This window comes from Schistocerca americana, chromosome 3 (assembly GCF_021461395.2).
Source record: "Schistocerca americana isolate TAMUIC-IGC-003095 chromosome 3, iqSchAmer2.1, whole genome shotgun sequence".
NCBI lineage: Eukaryota > Metazoa > Arthropoda > Insecta > Orthoptera > Acrididae > Schistocerca > Schistocerca americana.
In genome coordinates, this window is record NC_060121.1 from 971,373,180 (window position 1) to 971,389,050 (window position 15,871).

General features: G+C 38.8%; 1 protein-coding gene across 1 annotated transcript; it reads left to right on the plus strand.

Moving 5' to 3' along the window:
• The first annotated feature begins 11,734 nt into the window (after positions 1 to 11,734).
• Positions 11,735 to 14,015, plus strand: LOC124607150 (heat shock protein 70 A1-like). Its single transcript, XM_047139358.1, has one exon. It carries the CDS (start codon positions 11,940 to 11,942, stop codon positions 13,860 to 13,862), a length of 1,923 nt encoding a protein of 640 aa, XP_046995314.1. The 5' UTR covers positions 11,735 to 11,939; the 3' UTR covers positions 13,863 to 14,015.
• Positions 14,016 to 15,871: the final 1,856 nt, after the last annotated feature.

The window sequence follows — 15,871 nt, forward strand, 5'->3', positions numbered from 1 at the left end:
ATGTGGATGGGCAGACTGTAGGGAAATAGTGACTGATCACTCTAGTTTTTCCACCCCAGCTGCAGAGAAATGATGTCTTATAACTCAAGCATTTCCAAAATGCCTCTGCAGCCAGCTGCTTCACTGGCTGTTCAGTCATAATACATAAAAATGATCCTCCCTGCACATCCATGCTGTTGGAGGGTTGGAAAGATATTGGTACACGAAAGACTCCCATATCGTTTCCCAGTATCGGTACAGGTAATAGGACCCGCAGGATTCATCGGCTCAAAAATATTGGCCCTATCACAAATGATGCTGTCAACCTGCTTCACACAGTCATATTTGCAGAGTGAAGTGGTACCAGTTGATGTTTGTGCAGATTTTCTGCCCATATTCTGCAATTCTGCATACTGAATTGTCCTGAGAGATGCAAATGGGGTTTATCTGTCCACAGAATGTTCCATGGCCACTCACTATCCACTTCCATGAATGCAAGAAATTCCACATGAATGTTTGGCTTTCCCGCATGTCAGCAGAATGCAACACCTGAACATAGGTGACTTCAAGCGGATAGCAATGCAGGATGTTTCATAGGATTTTATGCACCATGCTCACAGGCTTGTTCAACATTCAGGCAATTCCCCGTGCACTGCATGTTTGCTTACTGCCACTCGATCCCTCCTGCAATGCTGTGGCACATCTTTGCAGATGTTGGATCAACTGTTTTCCTTCCTTTGCCACATTGTACTTCTTCAAAAGAAACTGTCTTTTCAAATTTTGTAATCATTTGCTCCATCAGACATCATACCAATGCCTTTCTTCATACCCTTGAATGCTTCTGCAGGGCTACTGGAGCACAGTCACCATTCTCGTAAAAGAGCTTAATGAGCAGCATGAGACCTCCTTAGTAATGCTGGTCACCTAAGATGCAAATTGATGAACAGCCACATGCCGCATGTCTGTTGGTGTGTGTACTCTGATGCTATATCATACTGGCAGGTCGACAGACACACAAACAAACACAAACTTACACACAAAATTCAAGCTTTCGCAACAAACTGTTGCCTCATCAGGAAAGAGGGAAGGAGAGGGAAAGACGAAAGGAAGTGGGTTTTAAGGGAGAGGGTAAGGAGTCATTCCAATCCCGGGAGCGGAAAGACTTACCTTAGGGGGAAAAAAGGACGGGTATACACTCGCACACACACACGTATCCATCCACACATATACAGATACCATGTATGGATGGATACGTGTGTGTGTGCGCGAGTGTATACCCATCCTTTTTTCCCCCTAAGGTAAGTCTTTCCGCTCCCGGGATTGGAATGACTCCTTACCCTCTCCCTTAAAACCCACTTCCTTTCGTCTTTCCCTCTCCTTCCCTCTTTCCTGATGAGGCAACAGTTTGTTGCGAAAGCTTGAATTTTGTGTGTATGTTTGTGTTTGTTTGTGTGTCTGTCGACCTGCCAGCACTTTCATTTGGTAAGTCACATCATCTTTGTTTTTAGATATATTTTTCCTACGTGGAATGTTTCCCTCTATTATAACTATATATATATACCTTGTGTCGGTAATATCCTGTTAAAATTTGCTGTCATTCTGATCAGTAGTTCTCTTTCTACAGCATTTTGAAACTGGAACTTTAATTATGGACACCCTGTATATATCCATTAACATCCTTCATCATTACCATTTGTACAGAAATGCATCAGATACATGAGTAAACAAGTATTCAACAGCCTGCTGGGAAGTACTGAAAGTCCTCTATGTAGCATGGTGAAATTTTAAGACTAATGCAAGGGTCTTTGTCTTGAGCATCTTCTCCTGGTTTATTAAAGAATATCATCACATAAACTCTTAAAATCAACTTTTAGGTTAGTTTACAATTAACATTAGCTCTGCAATACAATATCTTTCATGATATTAATTCATTTCTTTGTACTATACTTCAATAAAGTTAATGTCTTTGACTAATTTCCTGTTGCAGAGACCCCTCTCTATGAGATCCATGTAGCTGGATCATTCAAAAAGAAGTCATCTTCCTGGCCTAATGGCATCTTATCTCTGAGAAGTGTGGGGGGTCACATCTTAAGAGTATCTGTTAAGAGTATGTGACTGAAGAGGGTTGGTTGGAGCCCTTAGTATAGTGTTTGTGTTGTTGATGTTGAGAGTGAGAAAGGAAAGAGTGCAACCACATGCCAGCACATAACCCATTCCTCTCAAATAGTAACAAGAAAGCTACTAAGCTTAATTTCCTCTTAATATCCTCCGAGGATGGGAAGGGTCACTATCAACAGTATTACAAAATTCTATCCCATAAGACACTGTAGAAATATTTGAAATTTTATCGTAGACGTTTGTGTATAATCTGGCAATCATTAAATGAATGCCACCTCCTGCTCTTTCTATGCTGGCCAGACACTGATGATAAAAATTTCTTACAACACCAGTATTCAGCCAGCTACCTCCAATTTGAGCACTAACAAATGAATCATGTACTAATGCCCTTGGCTACAGGCAGATAAGTAACTAGTGTTCACATGCTATAAACTATTTGTATTGTTAAGCTAGATCTACCAAACTAAACAGGAATGCCTCTTCTCTGAAATAAAGTGACTACTTCCTCAGTTATATTAAATAGCTTTTGTTTATGCTCTATTCTGGTTCAATACCTATGTGATAATATTTATGACTGGCACAGACCAACAATTGTTGGTATGCCGTTTAAATACATATTTCTTCACAGTAAACTATGACATTTTTCATACAGTTAATAGGACTCCGTAATCTTTCAGCCCAGATAATATACTACAAATTGTTAACATCTTCACTTCGGAAAGTGACTCTTTTTAAATTACTTCTTATATTTCTTATCACCGGATACAGATTTAAAAGTGGTGACTGAAAATTCTCTCGTGTGTTTCAAAGCTTTTCTGCCATCCTGAACTGTTTCAAAAATGAGCTTTCATGAAGATTTAATTGCTTTAACTGGTGCAGTGTTTATATTTTTATTTAATTCACTCATTTTGCCTGAAACTCCCATTTTTAAATATTTTACCAATTTGCTCAAGTTGGAACACAGTGCACTTTTGGTAACATTCTTTAACTTCACAGTGAAATATATTATAACATATAAAAATGAATACATAGGCAAAGTTGTTGTAAGATCCAATTTGGCACTTGTTGTTCAGACTTATTTCGTGTAACAGAGCTTTATTTGCTTTTAATCACAACATGTAAATTTTCATCTAATTGATACATATGGAAAAATTAACAATTATAACAACTGAAGCAATGAGATGGTTGATGCATCTAACAGTACTAGCAACATTTTCAGACATTTTAGATGCTGTAAAATATATATCACATTTTTCTGCAAAAAAAACGTGATAATTTTAGGTCAGAGGTTAAACATACCTTAAGCTCAAGGGCACCCATACAAGTGGGCAAGGGGGTCTGCAGCCCTTCCCCTGTCAGCGCGTAGGGGAAGGATAAAAATGTCTGCTTGTGTCTGTATATGTGCAGATGGATATGTGTGTGTGTGCTAGTGTATACCTGTCCGTTTTTCCCCTAAGGTAAGTCTTTCCGCTCCCGGGATTGGAATGACTCCTTACCCTCTCCCTTAAAACCCACATCCTTTCGTCTTTCCCTCTCCTTCCCTCTTTCCTGATGAAGCAACTGTTGGTTGTGAAAGCTTGAATTTTGTGTGTGTGTGTGTGTGTGTATGTGTGTGTGTGTTTGTGTGTCTATCAACATGCCAATGCTTTCGTTTGGTAAGTTACATCATCTTTGTTTTTAGATATAGTACAAATAATGTGTTGTAGATGTCTGATAAAATTTGTTAACTTATATTATGGATAGATTATGGTATTATAATACATTGCAACAGTTTGATTAAAGTATCTTCATGAGCAGTTCATGTTTTGCACTTAAACATTAGTTTTCATTGTATTCTTTCAATGAGTAATGGCAGTGACACAGCAAATAGGACTTCACAGCTTTACTAAATTGTAAGTTGTCTTCAATAGTCTTAATACATATGAGAAGCTTGCTGAACAGGCAAAGGCCCATGTGTAATGCATCCTTTTACAAAGTTGAGTGTTTGCATGTAACACATGCAGACTTTAGTCTATTTTGATGGTGTGTTTGTGTATTTCACTATTTATTTATTTATTTGTTTTCAGTCTGTATTCGATTGGCACTAGGTGGTTTTTGAAAAATCTTAAGTCTTGAGAATGCATAGACAAGGTAGTTTTAGGATCTCCAGCTTCCTGAAGATGGATATGTCAGAGTCTCTAGGTTTGCTTCCATTAATGATCCTCAAGGCTTCCTTCTGAATTCTGACAGTGTTAGTGCAGTTGAAGAATTTCTCCACAATATCACACCATATTTTACGTCGGCCTTTAATGGTTCAAAAGGCTCTAAGCACTATGGGACTTAACATCTGAGGTCATCAGTCCCCTAGACTTATAACTACTTAAACCTAACTAACCTAAGGACATCACACACATCCATGCCCGAGGCAGGATTCGAACCTGCAACTGTAGCAGCAGCACGGTTCCGAACTGAAGCGCTTAGAACCGCAAGGCCACAGCAACCGGCTCGGCCTTTACGTACAGGTATTATGCACTAGTTATAGTTTTCTGGCTACCACACAGTTTCAGCACACTCAGTGCGTAGCAGCCAGTACTTATTTTGGCATTTACCTTTTCAGTACATTTATTCCATTACAGACCCAGGAATTTGAACACAATGTTAGTATTTATCGATTGGTTATTTACTGTTAAGAGTAGTTGAGAGGTGTTTGCATTATATGTGGTGTGAAAGTTCATCAAACTGTGTTTTTAGTGTTAATGGTCAATCTGTTGAATATAGTCCAGTTGGTGAGTTGTTCAGAAGTCAAATTCACAGCTTTCGAAGTGCCTCTGTGTCATCCCCTTTGTTATGTCATCATCAAATATTACAATTCTGTGTGCATCTCCATTCCAGCTGAAATCGTTAATATACAGAAGGAATAGTAGAAGTCCCAATATTGAGCACTGTGGCACATCTTGTTTAACAGTTTTACTAGTAGGTAGAATTTTGGCTACTGAACTGATTTTCTATATACAATTGCTTAGGAAAGCTGAAATTCATTCATTTGCAACTCCTCTGATACAATACCATTGTTCAATTTTTTCCAGCAAAATTTTGTGATCCACTGTGCCACGAGCCTTTTGACAGATTTAGAAATATGCCTGTTGTGAGTCATTTTGTATATACTGAATCTAGTATAGTATTAATGTGTTCATGCACAGCTGTTTCTGCAGATTTATTGTTTCTAAACTAATGTTGGGATAAGCGTAGTAAACCTTTTTTATCTACAAAGCCAATCGGCTTTTTATGCAAAACTTTTTCAAATACATTAGAGAAACAGGACGAAATTGAGTTAGGCCCATAGCTGCTCCAATCTTTATAATCACCTTTTTTACACAACAGGAAATAGTTTAATGTCAGGGCTTCTGGGAAAGCACCTGCCTGGAGAGAACAGTGACTCGGGCGAGTTAGTGGTTCAGCAATAATTTGCTCACAATTTTTGATGACAGTTGCTGGAATACTATCAATGCCAGCTGATAAGGATTTTTTTTAACTCTCTGAGGGCTTTTGCTGCATTGTGTTCAGTGACTGCAGCAATGAATATAGATTCTGTTCATGTGTGATATTTCCGGTGTTCTGATTGACATTTTGTGTTTGGATTATTTTTGATCACCAATTTTATGGGTATGCTTGTAAAGAATTTGTTGAAGATGTTCACCAAGCTACAGGATTAGATATCAGTTCATTGCTGTGTTTCATTTCTATGTTTGTACGTGTAACTTTGTTTTCCTCTTTACCGTTTTTATAATATTCCACATTGCTTTTACTTTGTTGTTGGATTTGACAACATACTACCATTGTGCATCCTTTTAGCCTGTCTTATTACTCTCCTTAGGATACAAGTGCAGCTTTTATAGTATTTGATTAGCTGATGAGAGTCAAAATGTCTACATAACATATGGGTAATTCTCTCATTTTTGCAAGAGGTTTTTATAGCTAGTGTAATCCAGTTCTTATTTTCCTTATTATTATTTGTTCACACTGATCTTTGTTGAAAAGCCTCTTTGAAATGGTGGACCACTGTGTCAACAAATATGTTGAATTTTATTTTGGCATCAGTAGTTGTACATATCTCGTAGGAGGACATTTAGTTTAAGTTATCTGGAGTGTACCACCCTTGTAATGTTTTAGTTGGGATTGGATATGAGGGGTCTTTGATTACATCAACATTTAGTACAATAACTTGGTGATTGCAGAATCCTGCATTGTAAACTTGTAGTGTTCAGCTAAGTTTATTTCTGTTTGCAAGAATTTAGTCTAAGGCTGACATTGCAAGAATTTAGTCTAAGGCTGACATGGGTGTGGGTGTTATTCTAGTGGGCTCATATACAAGGCCAAGTAGACGAGGTGAGGAAGTCAATATCAAGGTCGCCACATATACTGACATCATGTTTCCGCTAACTTATTTTAGTTAAAAACAAGTCCGATTTGAACAGGAAATCATTAATTTTACTGGAGGGGGAACAGTAAATTCTAGCTACAGTGAGAGTTAGATTTATAAGTTTTATGGCTGCACCTTAAAAAATTTTGTCTGTTCCTATTTCCTTTAGGGAAGTTAGTGGTACATTCACATCTCTCAATGAATGCAAAACAAAGGCTATGTCACTGATTACAACTGTTCCAATTTCCCCCAATGTTCATTAACTTTTCTTGAATTAAATGCCTATTGGCAAGTTTATTGCAAAACTTCAATGCAGCATATTATGCTCTAATTCAGTTTGCTGCAACTCTCCAGACTGGTTTACCCTACGCAAATCTCGTCTCCCAAGTACAATTACTGCAACCTGGATCCACTCAAACCTCTTTACTCTAGTTAGGCTTTCATCTATCTCTACAATTTTTAACTACCATACATTCCTTCATTACTATATTCCCCACTCCTGTCAACCTATCCCTCAGTTTAGCCAAGTTGTCCCATAATATCAGTGTATTACAAAAGATTTTATTAACACACATTATCATAGGGTCAAACAATTTTTGACTGTAGTACTACAGTTACACAAAACAATACCTGTGAATCCCTCAGAAATATATTCTGCTGATTCAAAGTCAGTCAGTTTCATGTTCCATGGATCATTTGCATGATAAATCATAATGCGAAGGAATGAATCATTTTACATACAATCATAACTTAATTCTTAAATATGGCTACATGCTGCACATTTATAAAAAATCTAGAGACCTGAGTTAGTTACTCCTATACACCACCTTTTACTTTTACACATTACAACAATAGAAATTCTTCTACAGAATAGGAGTTGTCAATGAGAACATTTTTGTTTGTTTTCAAGTTTTATTTTGTCATCTGCCACATAATTTATATTTTATTTAATTTTTATTATATTTTAGTTTGTTTTCAAATTTTATTTTGCTTTCCCTCAGAGAGTTTAGATTAATGAATGTCATTTTCCCTTCTGGTATTTTAATTATGTACATCATTGTTCCTTTTGAACTGCAGTAGACCTACAACAAACTTTATGATGGAAAGATATAGGGTGTACATAAAGGCGGGAACACTTTCAGTTATGTATTGGACAAGAACCAAACATTGTAAAGATATCATACATATGTCATTTTGAAGAGAAACCCTGAAAGGTTTTTTTTTTTTTTTTTTTTTTTTTTTTAATTAAATACCACCACAGTGTAGTTTGGTAATTTGCTGACAGTCAGTGCTAGTCGCAAACATGGCGAGTTCAGGACCGGAGTGAGCTTTATGTGTGTTGGAATTCAACAAAAACAAGTGTTCAACAGATGTTTAGAACCAAGTACAGTAAGAAGCCACCAATAAGGAAGGCCATTTACCACTGGCGCAACAAATTCGTTACCATGGGTTGCTTGTGCCCAGCAAAGAGAAGCAGATGTCCCAGTGTGAGTGAAGTGAATGTGAAGCACGTACGAGAGACATTCATGAGTCCAAAGAAATCAGTGCGTTGTGAATCCCGTGAACTCAAAATGACTCCAATGACAGTGTGGAAAGTCCTGTGACAGAAGCTGTCTATGACACCATTCAAATTGGAGCTAGTGCAGAAGCTCAATGATGACGACAAAGACAAGCATTTTGAGTTTATTCACAGTTGCAACAACTGAATGAGGATGGGGATTGCATTGCTGATCGCTTAATTTTTAGCAACGAAGCCACTTTTCACACTAAAGGGAAAGTGAACAGGCATAATTGTCGAATCTGGGGTACAAAGCATCCACACAAATGCATTGAATTTGAGCGTGGTTCCCCAAAGATAAATATTTTTTGTGCCTTGCCACCTTGTCACTTTGAAAACTGTAGGGGACATTATTCTTCGCCGAGAGCACTGTCACTGGATATCCCTACTTTGACATGCTGCAGCAATGGCTGATGCCTCAAATGCAATCAGACTCTCCATTCATCTTACAGCAGGTTGGGGCTCCACCCAATTTTCATCATGAAGTTTGTGTGTACCTGAACATGGAGCTGCCGCATCGGCGGTGCTACAGAAGGGGACAGCTATTTCATGAAATGGCCTCCCCAATCACCAGATCTCACTCTGCGTGACTTTTTTCTGTGGGGACATATTAAAGATCTAGTATATGAACCGCCTCTACCATGTGATGTAGCAGAGCTTCGGTAGAGAATACTGGAAGCGACTGCCACAGTTGATGATGCCATGCTGGGAGGTGTATGGCAAGAATTTGATTACCGTATTGATGTCTGTCAGGTCAGTCGTGGTTCGCATATCGAACGTTTGTAAAAAAAAAAACTTTCAGAGTTTCTCTTCACAATGCAATATGTATGACATCTGTACAATGTTTAGTTCTTGGGCAATAAATAATTGAAAGTTTTTTCTGGACTATATGTACACCCTGTATGCTGTGAAGCTTAACTCGTTCAACAGATGCCTATAAGATGATCATGGGTGTGCACCCCATCTTACTCTAACAGCATACTTTTGAGCAATGAAGACTTCCTTTCTTAAAGATGAGTTACCTGAGAACATAAATCAGTATGACATTACTGAATGAAAATATGCAAGATATGTCATCTTACTAATGTCTCTCTCTCCAAGATTTTAAATGATTCTGTGTGCAAATGTGGCTGAACTAAGTTGGCTTAGGATTTCCAAACTGTGCTTTTCTCATTTAAATTCTCGTCAATATGAACACTTGAGAATTTTGAAGTTTCCACCTTAATATTTCCTGACTGTGTTACACATATCATTAATGCAGAATTCCTGGATATGCAGAAGTGAATATAGTGTGTCTTTTTAAAACTGAGGGCAAGAACATTTGCAGAAAACCAGTCAATGTTTACTGATTACTACAGTTGAGTTGTCAATACCAGTAATCATAAACATCTTTAATGAAAGGTAATCCGTGGTTGCATGTAACTGATAACATATTTTTTCAATGATAATTAGTAAAAAAGGTATGGGTCATAATTAGATGTAAGTCACTGGAAGTAAAAGCACTTAACTCCATTGAGCATGACTGAGTGAGGAAACAAGTTGCTTCACCTTAAAAGATCCACTCCAGTTTTTACCACCTCTGATTTTGAAAAATCATCATATGTCACATAATGGGGTGCCAGATATAGTTATGAACACCAGTTTTTCCTCCAAATGGTAAATCTCTTATGTTAAACACGTTACCATTTAACTCTGAATAGACAATGTGATGCTGAGCACACTAACTCAGATAATGAGCAAGATTTCTCTGCGACGAGTTAGTGTATACTAACCCAACAATCAGATACACCAACTTGTTTTACAACAAAATAACATTTATTTACTACTAGACCTTTATTACACATAACTTGTATTTTCAATGCAAATTGTGTCCGACATAAGGGACATAAAAATGAAAAAGCTGGCATACTATGCTTACTTTCATTCCATAATGTCATATGGGATTATTTTTGGGGGTAATTCATCAAGCCAAGCTAAAGTTTTCCGGACACAAAAATGTGCAGTAAAAGTTATATGTGGTATGAACTCAAGAACTTCCTGCAGAAGTCTGTTTAGGGAACTACGGATACTAACTACTGCTTCCCAATATATTTATTCCTTAATGAAATTTGTCATTAAAAATATATCACTTTTTCAAACCAACAGCTCAATTCATAGAATTAATACCAGAAATAAGAATAATCTTCACAAGGATTTAAAGTCACTTACTCTTGTACAAAAAGGTGTGCATTATTCAGCAACACACATTTTCAATAGCTTGCCAGCAGCCATAAAAAGCTTAAAAACCCATGAAATTCAGTTTAAGAGAAGCCTAAAGGATTTATTGGTGGCCAACTCCTCCTACTCCATTGATGAATTTCTCAGTAGGACCAACTGATATATATATATTTTTTCAGTGCAGTAATGTGTTCATTGTAAATAAGTATTATAGTAGTTCTATTACAACTTTAATACCTTATAAATAAATAAACCTTTTTTATTTTAAATTCAGTGCATTAGCGTTTGTAAAATGATTCTTTCATATAGTGTTCATTTAAAAATGACGATCATTCCACTTGGAACCTGTGGCAGGTACATTAGCTTATTTGTTTCAGTTGTAAATATTTGTCATGTATTATTGTTTTTCTGACATGTTCAACATCCTGGAGGCCCTCCTCGCTACGGATCAATTGGAATGAACGTAAATCTAATATAATCTAATGTATATTAACAGAAAATAAATAAATTCGTATTAATATTACGTGTATATGTACACTCCGAATACCCTTTCTTCTTACACTTCTTTTTTATTTATTTATTTTATACTGTCACACATAAAACACACGTGGCACTGGCCTATAAGTACTTGATCAATACTGTCTGGTACAACCAAAAACGAAACACTTTCCTTGGGCAGAAAACCACGAAACTTTTACATATTTTACTTAGAAATAACTGCGTGCTCCCGGCTATTGCTTGCCCTAGGCTGGTTTAGGACTGCTTGTTGACACAAATGTGTTCATTCTAAGACTGATATTTCAAAAAAGAAATTCCGCGAAATGTGAATAACAATTATGTCCTGTATGGGCGAATTCTTTGATACGCTCATACACTTAAAATAAATGTTTTGGCTTCCCTACGCACAAATACACCAAGCTAGGCATGAGATTCTTCAGCAAACCAGAAAGACGAATGGTATAAAATGTACAACTGTTCGAAATGTGTAGTTTTCCGTCATTTCCGCTATTTCATACTACAAACATTATCGAACGCTGTACGAAAAATGTTTCTGAATGGAAGCTGGATTAAGACATCATGATATTAGTAAATGGGATAAATACGACGACTTTTGCATAACACCGGAAAAACATGAGTACGACTTCCAAACGACAGCCACTAGTAATAATGGAGAGGTGAGTATGACATTACACGTAAAATTCACGCAAACAACAAAATTTTATCGCTGAGGACACAGAGAAAACCACGTTTAGGCATGAAATACATATCGGCAGCACACATTTGCCCAAACAACACCCTAACTACGTACATGACGCCGATTAAAAAAAACGTCAATATTGCCGCCTTAACGATAAACACAGATTTGTCCAGAAACCGCTAGACGCCAGACGTAGAGACGAAGAGATACGAGAACTTTCCAGCCATGACAGACTCAGCTCCGCCCTCCGACCAATCAGCTGCAGACTCTTTGATGACGTAATGTGACAACTCTCGAATAGTCTCCTACTCTCTACACCGTTTAGCCGCCTTATTTAAAAGAGCCGCAGGCGCGTCACAGCTCAGTTCATTACGAGAGAGCGACGCGAAGTTAGTGCTTCGAGACGTGATCGAAGATTCGCTACGCAGCTATATTCGTCTACGTTACTGTGACATAGCTAACAGAAGAAAATGCCGAAGATTCCAGCAGTGGGGATCGATTTGGGAACCACGTACTCGTGCGTGGGAGTGTGGCAACAAGGCAAGGTGGAAATAATCGCCAACGATCAAGGCAACAGGACGACACCAAGCTACGTCGCCTTTTGCGACTCGGAGCGGCTGATCGGCGATGCTGCCAAGAACCAGGTTGCGATGAACCCGCAGAATACCATCTTCGACGCCAAACGACTCATCGGCCGCAAGTTTGACGACCCAAAGGTGCAGGGAGACATGAAGCATTGGCCATTCAAAGTGATTAACGACTGTAGCAAGCCTAAGATACAGGTCCAGTTCAAAGGCACCACCAAAACTTTCGCTCCAGAAGAGATAAGCGCTATGGTGCTTGTGAAAATGAAGGAAACAGCAGAGGCATTCTTGGGTGGGCAGGTTCGAGAGGCAGTTATTACAGTGCCCGCCTACTTCAACGACTCACAGCGGCAAGCTACCAAAGATGCAGGCGCCATAGCAGGCCTGAAGGTGCTGCGGATTATCAACGAGCCAACTGCAGCTGCACTCGCATACGGCCTCGACAAAAACCTGAAAGGTGAGCGCAATGTGCTCATATTTGACCTTGGTGGTGGCACCTTTGACGTGTCCATCCTGAGCATTTCGGAGGGTTCACTGTTTGAAGTGAAAGCAACAGCTGGAGACACACACCTGGGAGGCGAGGACTTTGACAGTCGGCTTGTGAATCATTTGGCTGATGAGTTCAAACGTAAATTCCACAAGGACGTACGTTCCAATCCACGTGCTTTGCGTCGACTGCGTACGGCAGCAGAACGGGCCAAGCGTACGTTGTCTTCCAGCACGGAGGCCAGTATTGAGATTGATGCACTATTAGATGGCATTGACTTCTACACAAAAGTTTCACGAGCACGGTTTGAGGAACTTTGTGCTGATCTGTTCCGCTCAACACTACAACCTGTCGAGAAAGCACTGGCCGATGCCAAGATGGACAAAGCGTCAATCCACGATGTCGTGTTGGTGGGTGGTTCAACACGCATCCCTAAGATTCAGGCTCTGCTGCAGAACTACTTTGCTGGTAAGCGGCTGAATTTGTCCATCAACCCGGATGAGGCAGTGGCATATGGTGCAGCTGTACAAGCAGCCATTCTCAGTGGTGATACCAGCTCTGCAATTCAGGATGTGTTACTGGTAGATGTAGCACCACTATCACTCGGCATTGAGACAGCAGGTGGTGTCATGACTAAGCTGGTAGAGCGCAATGCGCGTATCCCCTGCAAGCAAAAACAGACATTCACCACATACTCAGACAACCAGCCAGCAGTTACAATTCAGGTGTTTGAAGGAGAGCGTGCAATGACAAAGGACAACAACTTGCTGGGCACATTTGACCTCACTGGCATTCCACCAGCACCACGTGGTGTGCCTCAAGTGGAAGTTACATTTGACTTGAATGCAGATGGCATTCTAACTGTGTCCGCCCAAGAGAAGAGCACAGGAAGATCTCGTAACATCACCATCCGCAATGACAAGGGTCGGCTTTCCAAGGAGGAAATCGATCGGATGGTAGCTGATGCAGAGCGCTTCAAGGAGGAAGACCAGCGGCAACGTGAGAGAGTAGAGGCACGGCATCGACTGGAGGGCTATGCCCTGTCTGTGAAGCAGGCACTGTCGGACGCAGGCAGCAGGCTATCTGAGTCGGACAAGACAGCAGCGATGACACGTTGTGAGGAGGAATTACAGTGGCTAGACAACAATGCCCAGGCGAGCTGTGGTGAGTGTGAGCGTCGGCTACAGGAGCTGCAGCGGGTATGCACACCTATAATGACTAAGCTGCACCAGGGCACTAAGGATCCCAGCAGTAGCTGTGGGCAACAAGCAGGTACAGGAGCAGCACACACCGGTGGACCAACTATTGAGGAGGTTGACTAACTGAACTGTTAATATAAAAACGGTTTTACGTGTCACTGTGTGTGATATATAAAATGTGGTGTACATAGCATAGGAGAGTGAAGCATTCATGATTTAAAGACTCATTTAGTGTGTCTTTGTCTGCCTTCTTGTTGGTTGACACACATGTATTTATAAGCTTACTATTTATATAAGACTGAATTTCATCTCAAGTTCCTATGACCTTCATTCTGTTTATAAAACCATTTGTGGTTTATCACTCACTGTTTTTATCCTCACTTTGTACAATAAATATTGTTTTCAAAAAAAAATTGTGTTTATTTTCATTTGCCACCCTTATCCTCTATTTATTCTGTAATTTTCTTTCAATACTGCATACAAGTAAAATTCTTTATTACAGAAGGCTTCCAATTTACACTGTACATTCAACATTCATTCAAAATTTTAACATGGTCACAACCTGTATCTCATCAATTCTTTTTGATTATAAAAAGGATTATCAGCCAACCAGTTATTTTTTTAAAATAAATTATGTGGCATGGACCCCAGTGAGTGTGGAATTTGTCACATATTTTTAGTGAGCTGGCTCTGGTGGAGTGGGCTGCCTTACTAGTCATGTCTTGGTATATCCATTTTAATTTTTCCCTCTCATTTTGTGCTGCTGTGTATCTCCTCTTACTTGAAATTCATTTGAATTTTGTTTAATGGATAGTGATGAGACTATATACAGAGATTTACAACAGCAAGTATATTAAGTTTACTAAACAAAAGTCAACAGTGATCTTTCGGTTCAGCTCTACAGTTTCTCTTATGAATATCTTTTGCATCTTCAGAATCTCACTTAAAGGTGTAGAATGCCCCCATAGCAGCAGTCCATAAGAAATGATACTGGACAAGTCCAAAATAGGTCAGTCTTAAATATTTTGAAGCAACAAAATCTCTCAGCTTCCATTATGGATGTTCCCTTCAATAGTTTTTGCAGATATAACTGATGAGTTCTCCTCAGGCCATTTTGGAGTCAGTGGAGTTCTAAATGTTTAACCATTCTATTTTCTGTATCATTAGATAGTCCTAACAGAAGATGATGGGTCCTGTCAGGGTTGCACATCAAGTTTGTTAGAGCAGTACCATTTCACTGCAGCGTCCAATGATTCCTGGGACATTTGTTGTGATTCTGAGTTGTATTGATGAGCTGCTTTAATTGTTGTCATAGCAGATCATAGAATAGAGAACATAATGTGGCAAATCATTGAATGTAATCATGAAAACGAATGATCCAAGAACTGGTTGTGGTACTCCTGGTTTGGCAATGTGTACAAATCTATGCGAGATCTTTTGCTGTAATTTATTCATGTGGCGAATCAAAAGCTCAGACTAGATCCTGTAAGAATGCCTTAGCAGTTTAACTGTGAGTACTGTGGAAAAAGAATGATAATTAACAAAATGTATCCATTAGAAAATATCAAGACAATACAGTCAACGTGAATTGTTTCAAAAGATTCACAATCGTAACACTTCTTACAGTCACTGGGTAAATTAATATGGGATTTTAACATATTTTGTGCTGTAAGGTGCTAATACAGTATCAGTGCCATATTCATAAATAGCCATGACCACTACTTGTCAAAGCTTTGTAGGACAAATTACTTAGAATATGTTGGGATTTGGATAAACTACATCACTAAAAGTGCAATGACTAATCCAATGATTGTCAGAAGCCAATATTAACGCTTGGAGAAGTGGAATATGTAAATGTACAAAAAAAATATAGCATTTAAGGCATTTATAATGACATTAATATTCATACTAAGAACTTTGAAGAGGAATTTCTCAAAGCATTAAGACGAGTAATTGAGATTCTCAAAAACCGTCTTGAGATAAAGTGGTTAGTGGTGCACTCTCTTGAACACATATGTGAATCCCGGTCTAGAACTGCCATCAGCATAAAAAATCTGCTCTTTTGTTGCTATGTTAGTAATCTGGCACCTTGTTTTTCCTCTTTGCTGTAGCCATCTACTATTGTTAGCATG